Source organism: Mus caroli, chromosome X, assembly GCF_900094665.2.
Source record: "Mus caroli chromosome X, CAROLI_EIJ_v1.1, whole genome shotgun sequence".
Taxonomy (NCBI): Eukaryota; Metazoa; Chordata; class Mammalia; order Rodentia; family Muridae; genus Mus; species Mus caroli.
Window position 1 is genome coordinate 43,693,952 of NC_034589.1, and position 20,539 is coordinate 43,714,490.

At 38.3% G+C, this 20,539-nt stretch overlaps 1 protein-coding gene across 4 annotated transcripts in view; it reads right to left on the minus strand.

The window, feature by feature from the left end:
- Nucleotides 1-8,938: 8,938 nt before the first annotated feature.
- Mbnl3 (muscleblind like splicing regulator 3) overlaps nt 8,939-20,539 on the minus strand; it is a 91,910-nt gene continuing 80,309 nt past the window's right edge. For 3 of the 4 annotated variants that reach the window (XM_029473571.1, XM_021153488.2, XM_021153486.2), the window contains 2 exons: nt 19,422-19,516; nt 16,356-16,439 (listed from right to left, as the gene is read on the minus strand). In XM_029473571.1, the coding sequence (XP_029329431.1) occupies nt 16,428-16,439; nt 19,422-19,516 (107 nt within the window). In that variant the 3' untranslated portion in view covers nt 16,356-16,427. Of the gene's footprint in view, nt 16,440-19,421; nt 19,517-20,539 lie in introns of all 4 variants that reach the window. The other variant, XM_029473570.1, reaches the window with a different exon arrangement.

Below are 20,539 nucleotides of genomic sequence, written 5' to 3' on the forward strand. Positions count from 1 at the left end.
GGATTTGTGATGTTTTCTTCTATCCTTATACAAACGTCTTTTTGTTTGCTTGTTCATATCACATGCTGACCTCAAACTTGCTTTATAAATGAGAAAGACCTCGAACTTCTGATCCTTCTGCTTCTACTTCCTGTGTACACCACCATGCCTGGTTTATGCACTGTACTGGGGATTGAACCCAGGGCTTCCTGTATGCTTGGGAAGCACATACCAACTCAAGACCCAGGCATTGTTTGTTTTATTTTATTTATAGGCAGGGTCTCACTATATTCTCCAGGCTGCTCTCAAATTTGTGATCTTGCCACCTCAACTTTCGTGGTGATGGGATTAACAGCATGGCCCATTATTCCTAGCCTTAGAAGTATCTTATTTGGGTGGGTATTCTCTTTTTTACATAAATTCTCTCAACTTGTTAGTCCTTTTGGCCACCATTTTCTGTATTTACTGTGTGACTGCCCCTCCAGGTCTCATAAAGTTCAGCTAGTCTTGGTTCTTGTTTGAGAAGCCAAGGTTAATGGCAGAGGAATTTAGAAAATGTTAGAATCATTGTGTAAGGCATGGGTGTTGACTTTGAGATCGCCTACCAAGCAGTAAGGAAATGTGAGCTGGATTTTGGTAGGTAAGATCTGTGTTTGTATAGCCTTGTTTTTATCAGGACTATGGCTAATCAGTTTAGCTAGGGATTCCCACCCCCCCACCCCTATCACTCCCCGCCCCCCCCCCAGTTTCTTATTAAGTACCTCATCCTTTGCCATCCCCCAGGTGGTGCTGATCTCTGGCCTGTCTTTATCAAGAATCCTGTAAGGCCAGTTTAGTCAGACTGCTCCCTCCTCCCTGACGTTTCCCCTTAATAATTTTCAAACCTATTTTTGAACTCTGATCCTGGGTTATAAATCCCCACATTTCAAAAACCAAGCCTCCCCTCCAAAACAACCCAATGCACCTCTAGAATTTAGCCCAGCTTATTGTCACGATTGCTTTTCCACAGATTTAAAAATGAACAGTAATCTCTTTTGGCTACTCCAAGTATCAAATAGCTTTGGTTTCTTTGTTATAGTAGTTCTATAGGTGGAGGAGAGCTATGAAGCCTAAGATAAGCATGAGAGAAGATGGTGTTATAGATGCTCTTGCTTCCGCAGTTAGGATTCTACTTTTAAAGTGTTATTGTAGTCTCTGCCTGGGTGTGGGCATGTGGGTTTAGATATTGAATTACATTCTCAGTCCAGTGGGGAGAAATTACATATTAATCCTATTATAACCTAGTCTCACTTCAACATTGTGAAAATCATGATAAAAAGAATATGGGTGATTAAAAGCCCAACCAACAACCTAATCACTGATGCACAGGTCCTAGCACAGACATGAGAAACATGAAAAAAAGCAAGGTTTCAAGATTTCTTCAAAAGCTACCAATTCTATAGGAATGGATTCTAAAGATGGTGATGAAATAGATGAGCTTCCAGACAAATAATAAAAAAGAATGATTATAAGAATGTTCAAGGAAATAAAAATGAGCACAGATAAACTGAACGACTTCAAAGAGAATGCAAACTAAGAGTGGAAATCAATTCATGCTATGGAATAGGAACTAAGTAGGTAGAATTAGTGAAAAAAAAGTCATTTTGAAAGGTTGTAAATGAAAACTCCAGCACATATACATATGCATGTGTGTATATATATGCATATATAGATATATCGCAGTGGAAATAAACAAAAGAATGGATCAGGTGAAGGCAGAATATCAGGGTTTAGAGACATGGTAAACAAATTAGAATCCCCAAGAAAACAATAAAAATAGAATAATAAAAACCAGTAACTGAAAATGTGACATTGGACACCATTTAAAGACCAATGTTGTGATTTTTGAGCATAGAATAAAAGGAAAAAAAACCACATTCAATATAATCACATCATGGAGTCTCCACATGTAAGGTGCAGCTCCAAGAAGCAGTTAAAATGGCCAACATATAAGACCAGGAAAAAGGAGTCCTCTGCATATTATATTATAGGCAAAAACTAAGTACACAGAAAAAAAGAATGTTGAGAGCTGCAACACAAAATCACCAAGATACACATAAAAGCAAATCCACAAGGAAACCAGATTTCTCATCAGAAACTGTAAAAGACAGGATGGAATGGAGCAATGGCTTTCAAGCGCTGAAAAGCAATGGTTGCCAACCTAGATTACTACATTCTACAAAACTCTCCTTCATAACCGAAATAGGACTTCAAGCCCACTAAGGCAGCACCACTGAAGGAGTTCTATGCATGGAAGAGGAAGGTAAATACATCCATTAAGCCACAGGAATGAGTTGAGCACAGTGGTGTACCAGCTCAGCAGGGGAAGAGCAGCAAAGCATCAAATATCACAAAAGCAACAAAACGACAGAAATCAATTACACATTTCCATAGCTGAATATAAATTGTCTCGATCCTCCAACCAAAAGACATAGACTGGCAATTCTATTAAAAAAAAAAAACAACAACAACAACAAAAAAAAAAACAGGACTCATCTTTTTATTGCTTGCAAAGTAAGTACCTCCCTGGCAAAGCCAACTATAACCTTCTGTATAAGGATGGAAACAGATATTCCAAGTAAATGGAACCCGAAAGCAAGCAGATGTAGGAACATACTAACATCTGTCAATGTATACTTCAAGCCAAAGTTACTCAGAGGAGCGAAACGGCCACTTCATATTGATTAAAGGAGCAATCCAGTATGAACATATAAAAGTTCTAAACATGTATGCACCCGTTTCAGAAAAGAAGCACCACAGTAACTGTGGCAGACTTAAACACCTTGTTCTTAATAACTGACAAACTATACAAAAAGAAAAAAAAACTTCAAAAAAGAAACATCAGAATTAGATGACAATGTAGACCAAATGGATTTAACAGGCATCTCTAGCATATTCCACCCAAGCAGTGCAGAAGACACAATGTTCTCCATAGCCTGTGGACCTTTCTCTATATATTTTAGGAAACAAAGCAACTTTTAAAAATACTTTGCATATGTGCAACTAACATACGAACTGAGTAGGTTAAATCTGGGAATGTATGTATAGACATATGTGCATATAATAATAATTCATGAAAAAAGAGGGCACTAATTTAAAACAGAGCAAGGACGGGTATATGAAGGGGTTTAGAGGAAGGAAAGGGAAAGGAGAAATGTAATTATATTGCAGTCTGAAAAATGAAAATAGTAAAAAATACTTTGCAAAAACTCCTTTTATTCTACCTGACTACAGTGGAATCAAATTAGAAATCCATAGCAAGAGAACATACAACACACACACAAACGGGTGGGTATTGAAAGGGTCACTGAATAAATCAGACAGGAAAATTAAAACTTCCTGTAATCAAATGAAAAGAGAAAGGAAGGGAGGGAAGGGAAGGAGAGAGGGAGGGGGAGAGAGACAGACAGAGACAAACAGAGACAGAGGAGCCTAAAACTCCCTGATATCGAATGAGCAAATAAAATATACCACAGTCTTTGGGATTCAATGGAAGTATTATTTTCTCCTCTTATGCATAAATTCTTTTCTTGTATAATATAATCTGAATACAGTTTCCCGTCCCTCCTCTCCTTCCAATTCCTTCCCACCTCCCCTCCCATTCAGATCCACTCCCTTTCTGTCTCCCATTAGAAAAGAACAGGTATCAACGAGAAAACAATAAAACATAACAAAACAAAGTATAAGATAAAAAGAAAGCCATCATATGGAAATTGGACAAGCCACACCAAGAGAAAACTAAAACTGGCCCAGGAGAAGGCACAAGTGTCAGATACACACCTGCTCTCACACTCAGGAGCCCCACAAAACTACTAAACAGAAAGCTATGGTGTATACACAAAGGACCTGGTACAGACATGCGTAGGCCCTGTGCCTCTGCTTTAGTCTCTGTGAGCTCATGCAGCCATAAAGAAAGAACTTCAAGGCTTTAGAAAAACAACAGCATGACAAATCCAAAGCAATAGGTAGAAAAAGTGATAAAGGCCAAGGAAAATTAACTAAATAAAAAGAAAAAGAACAATGAAAACTTCTAGTGAAATAAAGAGTTTCGTGCTTTAAAAAGATAAAGACCGAAAAACTCTTATTCAAACTAACTAACCAAAAGAAAGAGAAGTCACAATGTAATAAAATTACAGATAAAAAGAGCAACATTATACACAATACCAATGAAATTCAGTATTAGGACCCAGAAATGTTTCTGTCTGAAAGAAATGCAAGGGACAGAAATGGAGAAGTGACTGAGAGAAAGGAGGTCCAGTGACAGGCCTAACTTGGGATCCAGCTCAAGGGGAGGCTCCAAGGCCTGACACTATTACTGATGGTATGGTGTGCTTACAGATAGTAGCCTAGCATGGCTGCCCTCTGAGAGGCTCAACAAGCAGCTAAAAGAGTCAGATGCAAATATTTATACCCAACCAATGGACAGAGGCTGGTGACCCCAGTGGTTGAATTAGGGAAAAGCTGGAAGAAGCTGAGGAAGAGGGCGACCCTGTAGGAGGACCAGCAGTCTCAATTAACCTGGACTCCCTAGATCTCCCAGATACTGGAACACCAACCAGACAGCATACACCAGCTGTTATGAGGCCCCCAGCACATATACAGTAGAGGACTTCCGGGTCTGAATTCAGTCAGAGAAGATGCACCTAGCCATCAAGAGACCTGGAGCCCCAGATAGTGGGGAGGGCTGGTGGAGTGGGGGTGGGGTGGGAACATCCTCTTGGCAATGGGGGAGGAGGTATGGGATGTAGAACAGTCAGAGGGTGGACCAGGAGGGGGATCAAGTCTGGACTGTAAAAGAAGATTAAAGAATAAACATTTTTAAAAAGAATACTTACCGCATGTCTTATAAACCACTCTCACGATATCCAGAGTGGCACATCATTTTTTAATTTAAATATCTTATTGAGAGGTGAGGAAGAGGGACAGACATGGGTAGGAACAGAGATTAGAGGCAAAAATGGCAGAATCAAGGGACAGAGACAAGAAACAGGTGATCAAGAGAGGGAGGCAGGGAGGGAGCTAGGTTATGAGACCACGTGGCCACTTGCCACAGAGTGCATGTGGAGGTCCAAGGACAGCTTGCAGAAGTCATTTCATTCTCTCTCCACGAACTCCCGAGGCTAAAACTTAAGTTATCAGGTTTGGCAGTAGGTGCCCATCATAATGTTTCCTCAGGATTAGAAGCACAGAAGACACCAACAAATGTCATTATATGCTGACCATGCTCTTGGGCCATTTTCCTTAATGGGTTTTGTGATTTTCTGGGCTCACACTCTCGTCTCAATGGTTCTTGACATGCCATGCACCTTTAAGTTCTAAAATACTTATGGTCTCCATCTGGAGAAAGTAGTTGTTTACTGGGACTCTATCCCTGGATACTGGCTCAGATCATGGTAAACACTTGCTTGATACTATCATTAACTAAGTGGGCATGCTTATTTAAACAATTGTCTCATTTGCTAGCATTACCTAACAAGAGCTCCAGATTATAACAGTTAAATCACCTGGACTCAGGTTTTCTTTGTATAACTGTCTCCAAATGTATTTTACCGTGGACTTTATCAATAGGAATTCAAATGAACCACAACACCATGAATGAAACACACACACACACACACACACACACACACACACACAATTAACAGAGGTGCACCAATAATCATGTACAATATACTTGTATAGTTAACATAGTTACACTTCTCTTTTAACCTCCAAGCTTTGTAACACATAATTTTCCAATTTTTTGTCATATAGGTAAAGAAAGGGCAAGTCTCCATTCCCGTCTCATTCTTGACCACCTTCTGCCTGAGAACTCCACTGATCCTCTTTAGGAAGATTGGTATCTTCTGTGGTCAGTTTCTGAAAATGTACTAGACACTTGTCAGCTTTCTTCTGTGTTCCTTAGGTCCAGCTCTTCATGAACAGATGCCTGCTTTAGCAGATAGTGTTTCTGCTAGTTATATGCTGTTATCTCTTGTTTTTGCCAAACTCCTGTATCACTTAGGTCACATACAGGAAAATATAACCAATCTTAATCACCTTTTCATGTGTGTCTGCTGTGCTTTATACTGAACACTATGTACTGTACTGCACAACACAAACTCTGAGGTGCTCTGGCCAGAATGTCGATTTATACTGACTTCTGCATCTACTTGACAACTATGCTTTTGTGAATGACACCCATATTTGTGCAGTTCTAACAAGCTATACATGTAGCCTATGTCTGGGTGGCTACCCCTTCTATTTCAAGTAGTCTTGGCTCGATTCCCAAGATACACACTGCCTACCTGCCTATGGGAAAAGTGTGACCTAGGTACAAAAATAGAGTAATATTCAAGGAATCAGTTAAAGGAAGGTTTCCAGTATAAAAGGGATCAATTTTGAAAAGTGAGACTATGTGCATTCATCTGTTGAATATTAATTAAGAAGTATAGACATTAGATTATGATAGGGTATAATCCTAGAAGAGGCTGGTCAGTGGGGCATACTCTTAAAATGCTGATCAAATGAATAGGTTCTGCATTCTGGAATCTTCAGGTTTTCACCAGCTAGTTAGTATTTTATGTTCATCATAATTTGAGAAACTTTCAGACTATTACAAAGATACAAGCATTTTCTTCTTATGGCCCTCTTGAGGTGGCAACTGACTGAACTACTAATGTACAGAAATTGGAATGCTTCTCCTAAATGCTGAGACTGGATGCTTAAGATTAGCTTCCATAACACACAACCCTGTTATCTATACATGTAGATGTCTGATACTGGACCACTGGAGACCTGTGCCTAAGTACAAACGTTCCTAGGGGAGGCCATTCATTAAATACTTCTTGTTTTTTTTCAATTTTTATTAGATATTTTCTTCATTTACATTTCAAATGCTATCTCCTATACCCTCCCCCTGCCCTGCTCCCCTACCCACCCACTCCCACTTCTTGGCCCTGGCTTTCCCCTGTACTGAGGCATATAATCTTCGCAAGACCAACGGGCCTCTCTTCCCATTGATGGCCGACTAGGCCATTTTCTGCTACATATGCAGCTAGAGACACAAGCTCTGGGGGTACTGGTTAGTTCATATCGTTCTTCCATCTGTAGGGTTGCAGACCCCTTTAGCTCCTTCGGTATTTTCTCTAGCTCCTCCATTGGGGGCCCTGTGTTCATTAAATACTTCTGTTCTTTTTTATCTCTTTTTTTTTATTAGAGATTTTCTTCATTTACATTTCAAATGCTATCCTGAAAGTCCCTCTGCCCTGCTCCCCAACCCACCCACTCCTGCTTCCTGGCCCTGGCATTCCCCTGTACTGGAGCATAGAATCTTTGCAAGACCAAGGGCCTCTCCTCCCATTAATGGCCAACTAGTCCATCCTCTGCTACATATGCAGCTAGAGACACAGCTCTGGGGGGGTACTGGTTAGTTCATGTTGTTAATACTTCCCGTTCTTTAGACTGTAATTTTTCTCTTACATTTCAGCTGTCAACAGCTATCTGAAGCCTAGGATCTTATCAGTAAGGGTCTAATAGGGAAGATTCCAGATGTACCTGAGAATGTGGGCCTGGCAAATGGCTACCACGGGGCTAGAGGGCTACAAGCTATTAGGGATGAGTAAGACAGGCCTCAGATGGATGTTGTGGAAAAAAGTAGAAAGTTCCTAAGAAAAACTTGGTTGCTATTTGGCTTTATGTGTCAACTTCATCCCTACGTCTCTATTTCAACAATAGTTGAGAATATCAGCCATGAATTATTACCTATAATCCAACAACATAAAATGAATTCAGAAGAAGCCTCAAACCTCTAATAAATGTTTATATGCCAAATCAGTTTGTGTTGGGTTTGTCATTCACAGAAACACATCCAAGGGCTTAAAAGGTGGCTTGTAAAATGCCAAAGTGAGGATGACATTAGAAATAGTTAAAATAGGACGCAAAAGGTAAAAGAATATGGTAATAGTTTATACCAGAAAGGACCTAATTTCCTCTTTGGCACTTGACATTGTCCTAGACAGGTTAACAATACCAGCCTTTACTACAAACTTTCTTCACCCCAGGCTTCTATCAGCTCAACTATGGGATGGTGAAAAATGCAGAGGCCTTTTGTATTAGATTTTCTGAGACCTTCAGAGATTTGGCAGAATAAAATATTGCCAGATTACATTTGTTTTCTTAATGAACAAAAATGAGAATCATTTTGTTCCTGTGCCATTTGTTGGAGATGAATAGTTCAACATCGTAGAAAACATTTTAATGGGAAAAATCCATGTATTTTATTGTCATGAAAACATTCATTTATGCCCATCCTGATGAAAATGAACCAAACAAACTGGTTTCATGTTATACTGAAAGAGTGTGATAAAAAATGGATAACTGGCAATATATTATCTACCTATTGCCCTTCTGTTGTCTTCTTTTTATTTAATAATATGGCGACAGTAGTGCCGTTTCCTGGAAGTGACTTCAAAGTCCCACCTGTAGGCCTTTCTTTATTGAGTACACATAATCTGCCACTCGTATTGTTCCTCTAATAGAGCCTGGAGCCATCTAGTAATTTCCCTTTTGATCTCACAGTCTATGTGTTGTTTACTGCCCGCATCTCTGTCTTCAAGGATCTGACAATCTGTGAGAAGGCCAGTGTTCTGTGTTTAGTTATTCTGTCATGCTAGTTTAGTCTTTATGGAATTATCTTTTGGCAAACTACTTAAGGGATTTTGAAATAAACTTACTGTGTACATGGAATATAACACTGGGCCAAATCACAAACTTAAATTTTATATTAGAGTTATTGATGTCAAGTTTTGTATACTAGAACATGAGTAGTAACTTTTGACTGAATGTGTGAATATGGATTCATAAAAGAAGACATAACCAAGGAATTTGCAAACTTTATTGAAAGAATAAAAAAAGAAACATAAAAAGTAGCATACTAAAATGAGCTATATAATGAACACTTCTAAACACAAACAGGCATACAACACTGTAACTTGAAAAAGTCCAAACATCTGCAGTTGAGGGAATGAATTACCACATTTGGGAACAAAATATTATGTGAACAGTTTTTACTTGTAAAATATTTTGGTTCTTACTTAAGTTTTTAATTGTGGCACAGGGCAAAGAAATTCTTACATTGCCATCCTCTGCCCAAGACAAATGCTTCCTCTTCCTACAGTCCAGATCATTGTTAGCTGGAGCTATAAGTTATCCTTTTAAAATTACACAAAGGAATAACCTAGCTCACCCTGTTCAAGCAAAAGAAGTCACACCGAGGGAGAATCAAATCATTCAAGGCCATGGAATTTGGACTAGTTTACACAATATAGTGAGACCTCACTTTCTTAAAAATGGACCTCATTTTAATTAGTGTAATTTGGGAGCAAATGGCTCATTTTATAATCGAAGTAACAGCTATGATAATAATAAGAAACTTATTTTGAGAAGGTTATCCCCAGCATCTAACGAAATGATGGTCATATCATCCAATCAACTGCTAGACACAAAAGACACGGCAAGACAACAATTTGGTTTCCATCATTAACAGAGAGCATCTGTATACAGAAATAAAGCTTTGCAACCATGCAGTTCTATGACAGAGTCTTAAGGTTGTACATGTGTGGGAGAAAAAGCTCACTTAATTCTTCTAGGTCTTGCTACAGAGGTATTTTTTTTTTTAAAGTAACACAATGTAAAAGAGGGCTAGTGAGGATTTTTGTAGTATCTATACAGAGCGGCAACTTATTTCAGACCAAAGCACTTTTCATCTTTTAGGTACAGTATGATTGAGGAAGGGTTCTCTATACACATAAATTTTCTTTGGGATAATCTAGATTTTTAATTCCAGTGGGTAATTCACTTATAGGCAAGGCAGAGGGGCTAGAAATGCTAAGTTCGTCAAAGTTAAATCCCAATTTATCTTTTAGCTTGAGTCACATGCACACGTTATAGTTAATTCTCTCCTTTGTTTGAATGATTAAAATACAGTCACTATGTTTAAGCTTCAGCATGGGACCAAGTGGTGGTGGGCATGCACATGTTATAAATTCACTGGCTATCTTTTGTGATGCTTCAAGGCTTATCCCTACTAATTTATGGTTGATAGCTCTGGACTTAAAATCTTATCACTGGCTAGCCAGGCTGTTAGAGCATTTGCATAGCACACAAAGCCCTGGGCTGTATTCCCAGCACCATACACAAAATTTCATCTTTCTATTGTCCTTATGAAGATGCATTCTTATGACTTAGAGATTCACAAGGAAACGTCCACGTAAGGATGCTGGTTAAGTAGTGAAATTATGGGGTTAGTAAGGCTGAAGCGGGCATTCTTAACTATAAAATGAATATATGCTTCCATCTTCTATTGGCTAAAAACAGCTGCTCAGATTGTCAGGGCATTTGTTGTATAGCCATACAACAAACTCAGGAGCTGAGGGGAAAATATAAGTAATTTTTAGCCAACTGGCCCTGAGCTACGGGATACATGTAAGGCTTGGGTTGTTTGTGGCTTTGGTCTGTTTTCCATCTTTCTCTCTTTCTTCCCCCTTTTCCCCTTTGCAGTCCTGGGGATGGAACCCAGGGCCTCGTTCATCCAGGCAAGAGCTGTACTAATGAGCTATGGCTGCAGATCTAGTTATATGCCTCCAAGAGAGTTCGCAGTGTATGAAAAGCAACATTTCACAACTACCCTTAGCCTAGGATGGGGTCCTTAGTGTGAAAGACATCTGTCTCAAGATGGGAAGGATTCAAAGTGCCAGTGATGATCTGTTCCTTAGCCTTTCAAACTCCCAACTTTGCTAAGCCTCAGTGCCTTGGAGAACAACAAGCAAGAAGGGTCCTTGGCTATCTGCAAATGTGGAGTGAGAACTGGCAGAGTAGGCTAAATTGACATCATTTTCCAGGGTCCATCTTCTATAAGATTTGGGCTGCTTCACTTCTGTTTAGTTAAAACATTAACAATTTTTCACTTAAATCCACATTAATTGATTGATATAAGTTTAAACTACGAAGGAGGAGATCTGTTTTAGTTAGACTTGAGAGTAACTAGCTTGTAATGTACAGAGTACTTTCTCTTCTTTCTATAATGGGAAAAAAAAGAAAATCTCTACTGGGAACCTTTCCATTATGTGGTATAAGCATTTGTGTGTGTGTGTGTGTGTGTGTGTGTGTGTGTGTGCGCGCGCGCGCGCGCGTGTTTTTACAGTGGGAGTTAATTCAAAAAGCAAATAATTTTTGCTAGTAGCCTTACGAAAAGAAGTGCTTTGTATTCTCACTCAGTGCTGTTAGGGGGATCTGGCATGTGTTAGCAGTCTGAGCTTCTGGTGGGCTGTAGCCAGCTAGCAAGCCCCCTCAACAGTACTGCTACACTATGCTTCCACTAATTCTTAGAGCCTCAAAGAGCACTCTCATTAACGCTCCTCTATTACCACAGACTTCTTACATTGTCAAAAGCTCCAAGGATTGCTTTCATGGACTATGTACATAAGTGCAAAAAAAAAAAAAAAAAAAAAAAAGGTGGGTCTCACACATTCGCACCCTAACTGGGACAGTCGGGGAACTGCAGCATATGTCTCTTAAACACTGTTTAGGGGCTCTTCTATAGTATCTTTATGTGTGGCTTCACAACCATGGGTTAATCTCAACATGTTTACTTATGCTTTAATCCTCACATATAGTTTTTGTGAATAAAGCCAGAAAATATAATCTTTTTATAACTACAGATACTACACGAATAGGTAGTTTTGAATAAAGTTGTGAAAAAAGGCCAGGCAATATCAATGTTGAGCTTGTTCTACTGTAGAATAACCCTATCAACCCAACCAATTCTTTAAACTATAAAGCCCAATTCTAGAATCCATGTGTTATAAACTTCTTTTTCGAATCAAACGTTAACATGAGGACACAAATTCAGCTTTCATATGGAACACAGGGCTTCAAAAACATCATCCGTTTTCTGAGTTTTGAGCTGTATCTTCAATATGTTTGCACTGTCATGAACCACATATAGCTTACACATAAAAATTTTACATGCATAAATGTCTAAAGGTAGCCATGTTGTAGTTTTGTTGCCAAGGCAACAACTAAATATATTTAGCTGACATCTATCATTTGTGTACAACGCTAAATTTGTTCTTGAACTGTGGATTGTAGAGGGTAGTTCTGGACTGTATCTATGCTGAATTATGCTATGGTGTCAGTTTAGAGCCTACAGAGATGGTCTGAATGTAAGTGGTAAAAACTTAAACCTTCTCAAACTCTCCTTCAAAATTAAACTCATTGGATACTTAGATATAAAAATGTAGTACAATTAAAACTTTTAAAAACTAACAATAAGAAAAACGAAAACATGGCACCAAAACATGGTAACTTGGTACTCAGAGCCTGTATTTGTAATCACATTTACAGTTTGATTAGACTATCTGCTAAACTTTCAAAAAAAAAAAAAAAGCTAAACTCTCTTATCTGCTATTTTATTCTACTATCTCTAACAGGCTCCGGTAAAATTAGGCCACTATCTTATTAAATCTACAAATCAAAACTTGGAATCAAATCCATCAAATGAATAAAACCAAATCAGACACCCCCCCCCAATTTTACTCATTTCCATTTCAGTGAAATGTACAAGAGCTTTCTTTTATTTTTAAAGGTGGAGCGAGAACTTTGTTAGTAATCTTTCTGCATGCCACAGCCTATCCCACAGACTGCCAGATCTTCCACAACCTTGGCTGCATTTTGCCTAGGGGCCTCCTTACCAACACTCACCAAAGACAAGGAAGAGAATCACTTGGCATTCCGAGGAGCTCATGAGCACCTCAGCTGCCTCTTTCCCTTCCTACAATGTACTGTAGCTGCTATTCCTTCTCCAAACAGCACTGTCTCACTGCTTATGCTGTTAAAGTGAACCCAAGCACAAAATACTAAGTTCATTTGGTTCCTGCTGAGAGTTGAGAGCAGGAGAGTTGAGGGTCCCATGAGTGGACACAGCCAAGTGGCATAGGACAACACTTATGGCAAGATCACAGTGTTTTAGAATGCTCAGAGATGAACGGTAGAGCAAGACTGATGGAATAGCAGAGCAGACTGCTTTCATGAATAGATGAAAACTGAAGATTTATCTAGAAAAGTCAAATGAAAAGCAATAGCTAGGTGTGGATTCATGCTCCAATTTCAAAAGTAAACACTGTATTTAAATAGCAGTTGTACGAATCCATTCAATTTCATTCAAGTTCCTATTCATTGCGGTCTCATGGTTTTTTTTTTTTTTTAAACTGAAACTAAGCTCTTCTTAAATGACAAATTTAGATTGCTTATTTGTAGGTTTGACACATTTTATCCAAGTTTCAGTGTTCTTGCAAATTTTGGCAAAAGGCTGAGATGGACAAAGCCAATAATTTTTGAGAAATAAAAATAGAGGCCATGGCAAAACACAAAGACTAAAAAATGCTAACTAGAAATCACATCTGATTAGAATTTGGTTTATTTACAAATAATTGGGTAAATTTTTGTTTAGAGTCACTGATTAGTTGTGACTGGTCTTGTTAACTCAATTTATAGTCAAATGACTTGTCTTTTCTTCAATAAGATCATTAGTCATTGCACAACTAGAGTGCCATCTTAAAGTTTCATTTCCCTCAAAACTCCATCAAATTTGATCAAAATGTTCGAGTTTTGAGCTTGCTTTCTTAAGCTTCACGTACATTGCAACTTTTAAAATGCTAACACTTATATTAAACTCATCGCACCAAAAAGACAACTACCCTGAATGTTCCCCACTGAATCTCCTCCTAAATATAAGTCAACATTAATATCTTCCAGTGCTTAGAGCAACAAGAGAACAACTCTACTCTAAGTTTATCATCTACATATATCTTGATCAAAACTTTAAGAAGTTAAACCAGATAGTATGTTGCACCAAACTGTCAAACTACAAAAAGTTCATTTTGCACAAAATATCTCCATATCCATTAATAACTACATCTAGACTAGCTCAGGTAGATTCTTCCTGGAATTGCGATGTTAGAAAACAGAAATATAGTGGTTCAAAGAGCCCACAGGTAAAAGGACAGACAACTCTCAATCTCTTAACTTCAGGCAATAGTTAACAAAGGGCAGAGGTCCAATATAAAGACAAGAGTATTTAGCAATCACTGGTAACCAGGATTCACCTGGATAATTAAGATCAATGGGATACCATCCACCAGAGGTAGTTTTGCTTTTTTAAAATGCTGAGCCGATCTGATCTGCTTTGAGTAGGAGTCTCAAATGTTCCAAAGAAAGATGTAAAAAGGGAGAGCAATTGGTTCCCACAATGGCTAGGCAGCCAGCCTGAGGCAAGTCACACAGTCTGGCTCTCTGTTTTACCAACTGTAGAAAAGACAATAAAGTCTTTGCCAATGTCACTGATTGGCAAATCAATCCAACTACCTGTCTTATGATATCCTGAACAGTTTCTCTTTCCTCCCGATTTTCACGAAGAAAAACAACTGTTATATGAACAAAAATTTGATTTTATGCTTTCCGGTGGGAGAATATATATTGAGTATAAAATATTCAATTTACTTAGGCTTTTGGAAAATACATTTCCTCCCTCTTATAACAATAGTAGTGCTAAGTAGAAGAAGTACACTATATGTCACAGAAATAGATGGATTACTGTATTTGTAGCTTATTTCCTAAGTATTAGTTAAGAAGAATTCATATCACACCTCCATAGGGCTATTGCTATTCTCTATTAACCAACGGATGTTAAAACTAATTTTGAAACACACACAAAGGCAAGTAAGTTCAGATGTGACAAAAATAGGTTTGGTTCTGAGACAAAACTGAACAAATCATCACACCCCCCGGCCCCCCAGCCAACCCTCTGATGTTATTGGCAGAGAAACCCTTGTCTATACAGTAGCACAAATGCTTGCTACTTCACTGCTGCCTTTACAAAAACTGGAAACTCAGCTAAACTAAACTAGACCGAAAGATAACTTCGGAAACCTTTTCTAGTTCTTTTGCACATTCCCAGTCATTTTAAATGTCTCCCTGCCCCCATTCCTGCCATTTCTCTAAACCTGTACTCAGCCTCCTTCTGTGATCAATAGAAAAGATGGTCCATTTGGGGAGGTAAGGCCTCATTTGGAAACAATTTTCTTTCACCTGGCCTGACTTTTGCCAGACTGCATCTTACTTATTATTCAAAGAATAGTCAAAAGAGCACGAGCCATTTGCATTTGGAAAACAGCATTTGTGCAAAAGGTTACAATGCAAAGGTTTTACACACTTTCTTCCAGTCCATAAAAACTGTCTCCACGCCCACATCTCTCTGCTTGATTTTCAACCTGTGATTAGCATACCTTTAAAGTAGTAGGTACCAGTTTCTGAGCTGAAGATGACAAATGGCTCAAATTTAGACACTCAAGCTGAGAGATAGGATTCCTGTAACACAATAAATGTAATGGCTACTCTCCATAATTTTTATACATGCTAAGAAATTTATTGGAATGTGAACAATTGATTCTCAAATTATTTAAGAAGAATGGTTTGAGGTTAACATTTGAACTTTCCTATCACATGTAGGGAAGTTTTTTCTCTTTTAAAAATTTAGTATATTATTGACTATGCAAGGTCAGATCTACAGGTAAAATTCTATATATGAACAGATTTTGTGCACATTCAGAAGTGAGGCCTTTAAAATGTACGCCTCCAGAAACTTACAGAAATNTTTTAAAGAGGGCATATTACCATGAACCTGTCACATTTTTCAGTCACATATAGTTCTGTTCACCACTTATGACGCTTTAATTGAAATCAAATATCACATATAAACAAGAGAACACTATAGCATGAAAGAGCTAAGCAGAACCCAATTTAATACAATATACCAATGGAGGAAAATGGNGTGGGAAATATCAGTTACATTCTACATCAATCCTATAGACTATCTTGTAAACAAAACAGTAAGGTAACACTTCCAAAACAGAATTTATCCACCAAGAGTATACAGTAAGAGTATACAGTAAGAGTATACAGTAAGCCTGCCTACAGTACACTGTGGAAATTCATTTACCATAAACCATTACTGGAAAGCAGTCACAACATCTTACGGTTATATTCAATATGGTAATTCATATCAGATGGAAAATTCATGTAATATGGATCTGATAATTCATATATATGACAAACTTGTATGGTTGTATTCTGTATGCTAATTCATATACAATGAATCCGTATAAGGTAACACATACTGGTTAATTTTCTATTTGCTTTAACATCCCCACAGATTTTTAAAATTTGAACTTGTCAACAGGTATATGCACTTGAGTATATTGACTGCACCATGCTTATTGTCGTGTTGGTACAAGAAGACATACGAGAATACATATAGAAAGGCCACACGGAGTTTCTTGTTGAGAGATTCGGATACTCTGTAACTCTGCTGCTCAATATTTCAACTGAAATAGAAAACAAAACAAGAGAGTCAGTAAGAAATACTGAAGGGCTATTGACCTGACACAAGTTTTTATTCCACTTCTATACATGAACTAATAAGCCAAGATATTCTTCACTCTGAATTTCAGACCCTCTGTGAGAGTGGGCTAATTAAATCATTAAACAGACACACTGCTGGGATAGTCTATGGGAGGTTCCAATGGTGGGCCATTTTTAAGGTATTATCTATATAATGCCAAAATTTTTGCTCATCACCCAAATATTGGTTCATCTCATTCAAAAGAAATGTGCCTTCAAAATGTACTTAACACCAAACAGTTTGAAAAGGTCCAATAGTAAGCAGGGTTACACTTTTATCAGACGATCTTACACCTTTGTAGAAATATCCTGAGTAAGTCATCCACTATTATACAAAGTGACAGGTTTGATCTTCGAAGAAAATCTCCACAACTGTCACATATGAATATGATTATTCTCTGCCAAACACCTCATTTACCAAAGGAATCAAGTAGAAAAAAAAATCATTCTTCCCAAACCTATTTTATGTAAAGCAATTACGTTCAATTTTCTTTGCCTTGATGTGTAGTTCCCTTTGAGAACTTAGCAAGCACTGGACAAACCTCCATTGTCATGCTTTCCCAAGTTGCTACTATTCCAAATAACACCTGCAAAATTATTCTAACTTCTAGCTCCTTCAGTTTTTCCACCTTGTTGGAAAACATTCCTTATGATTGGGGGAATCTGCTTATCTAGGGTGCAATAGTTGTGGGCTTTGTCTGAAACAGTATCAGGGACCTATTGATGGGAGATGGATAACTAGGGCAGCGGCAAGCCGATCAGCTGCCTCCTCTAACCAAATGCCAGACTGCAGGTGGGAGCCATTCAAGCTTACTTCACTGAGAACGCAGTTCCAAATGGTGCATGTATTTGTTAGCTGTCTAGGGTTCTTACGTATATTCAACAGTGTTCCCCGTGAATAACCCCTTGGATTTACGTGTGTGCTACTAATGGTCCCTGATCTAGGCAAAGTAGAGGTCAGGGATTAAGAGTGGGAAAAGAGGAAAAATAATTATTAGATCATTAAATTATTTTGTATTTCATTCAAACTTCAAACTAGCTGGAGCAATTCTACTTGCTGTACATGCAATGCAGTGCCTTGCAACATACAGAAAGAGCCCACCTTTGCATGCTGACTCAGGGAGAAACATAGTACTCACTGTCTTTAAAATAATCTCATCAGCCAAATTCTAACAAAATTATTTTGTTTTGCTTCAACAAAAAATAAAACTTAAGCTTAAAGAATTGAGCTGGGTGTCCTTGCGCATGCCTTTGACCCCAGTGTTGGGAAGGCAGAGGCAGCCACATCTCTGAGGTTTTATGGCATCCTGGTCTACAGAGTGAGTTCTAGGACTGCCAGCGCTACACAGAGAAACCCTGTCTTGAAAAGAACAAAATGAAATCTAAAAGAATTAAAATTCAAATGTGATTTGTATTTTTGGCAAAAAAAAAAAAAAAACCAAAAACCAAAAACCAAAAAACTTGCCCCTTTGAAAATAAAAAAAAAAATTATTGAGTATATAAAGTCATTAGAAAAATACAGCAACAGCTGTTATCTCCACATCAAAAAATTTATCTCTTCTGCCTCATAATTCAATTTGGAAACTTTTGAATGCACAAACTCAAATTATAAGCCATGTCTTTAAGTGAAAATGTTTACCCAAACCTTAGCAAATACAACTGTGTAAAATAAAAGATATCACCTACGAATAACATTCACTAATACTTAAAAAACTTCCTGTTCTATTGGTAACTTCTACATCTATGAAAACCCCATGCTCTTACTCAGCTCATCTACTGACATTGGAGTATCTACAGTCATGAAAAGGATCATAGATTACAGTGGTGTCTCAGGAGAATCCTGTTTATTTTGTTCATTGCTTGAGCTTCGTGCATCAGTAGCAACAATCAGCTTCACGGAACACTTGAAGTTTACTTTTTCCACTGTGTCCCCTGTGCAGAGCACAGGTTGGAGTGTGGTTTAGTCATGGAACGACTGCTGTGTGCGCCGTGGTTATCATGCTTGAAAGTTAAGCAGCTGACCAGGGGCAAGCCATGACTTTAATGAGGCAGAACCAGCAGCAGCACAGCTCGCTACCAGTAGCTACTAATTACCTCACAACAGCCAGTTTCTCTAAATATGGGGCTCTGCCTGTGACTCTGCCTGAAAATACTACGCCAAATGAAACTCAAACCAACACAAGCACATCCAATGTCTCCATGAGAAGGGATTTCTGATGTAATCACTGGGTGAAAATAAGGATGTGCATTCCTTTGAAAGAAATGTGTTTTGAAAGAAATGCATGCTTTTTTTCCCCCACAGTGGAACTGCAAGTAAAGGCGATATGTTTACTAAATCAAAGTTCAAATACAATAACCCAAAATGAGGAGGGGGTAGTAAAATATGTTTCCCTCTTGATCAGGATGAGAAAGCATTTCTGACATATCCAGTACAGCATATACATTTGAGGACTGGTGTGGGAGCAACAATTTGATATGGAATAACATGAGTAACATCTGCTTACCAATTAACAATGAGTAAACATGCTGCCAATTAACTCTGAGATGAATAGGAAACCACATACAGTACCCAAATTATATATATAAAAAAATAAAAATTCCACACCTAACAACTTATTAAGAAACACATAGCTGGGCGTGGTGGCTCACGCCTTTAATCCCAGCACTTGGGAGGCTGAGGCAGGCAGATTTCTGAGTTTGAGGCCAGCCTGGTCTACAGAGTGAGTTCCAGGACAGCCAGGGCTGTACAGAGAAACCCTGTCTCAAAACAAACAAACAAACAAACAAACAAACAGAAACACATAAGCATATGGACCAATATATCTCACCACTCCAAAAGGCATATACTGTGCCTTCTCAACACCTGTGGCTATCTAGGTCTGAACAGTTGAAATAAATGGCCAAACCTGGTTGCCTGTAGTTGTTGGAACGTAGGGAACGTTGCTGGCAGGTGGTGTTGCTGTAGACACGGTGGAAGGTGTAGCACCGTGCATCATGGGCACTTGCAGTAGGAAATCATGGAAGCGACACATGGAAGGGTGAAGCATTTACATAATCATGACAGAGACGATGGAATGGGGTGTAGTAGATATTCCAGCAACAAGCCATGTGACATCATCATGATGGGTATACACCAGGGTGCAGCATGCAACCAGAGTCAGTGCAAAGCAGCATGGCACGGAATGGAGGAAAATTTCAAAAAGAGAAAAGGGGAAAGCCAATTATAGTCACCGTTAATGAAACAGAGCCACTCTTAACAGTTCGAGCAAAATAACATTGTACTGGATTCAAAGGGCTGAACTTTCAGGAATGAATGAAGGTGTATATATATATATATACACCTTCATTCATATATATACGTATACCTTCATAACAGCATATATATATATATATATATATATATATATATATATATATATTTGCTGTTATCAGGGCTATCTATTAAAGCTAGTTAAAGCAGACAAGTCACTGGGTTGCACAGTGAAAATGAATTACGGAATTGTTGACTGGTGTTTGGGTTCACTGACAAGTTCTGTAACTCAATTTTCTTGTACAAATGCCAGCTTTCTGTGTACTTACCTGGTCTGCATCTAAAAGAACAGTGGTTCTGTTGATAAGTATGTGGTAGAAGAGCAGGTGTGATGAAAGAAAGCAATAGAATATGCATTCAGTTTTGTAAGTTCCTTGGAAATTTTAACTATTTTCAAATATATAAATGCTTTGCAGTAAATCTTGTCTTTGCAGCAAATATTAGACCTACAATGACTAGTGGCTGCAAAATGTCTTTCTGGGTGTTTTTCTTTGCTTTTCTAATTTCATTTACAAAGCCTTTGGATATTTTTCAAATTTCCAGCTTCTTTTGGTGTGTGAACGTGAAGCATACACCTGTGATGACTTGTGGTGTCTACCTCAGTCAAATTCGGAGTTGCTGACAGTGTGCTGACAAAGTGAATTCCCAAAATTTGGGGAACAAAGTGAATGTTCTCTCAATAGTAAGAGAAACTCTTTAGGTGTCCCCTTTACC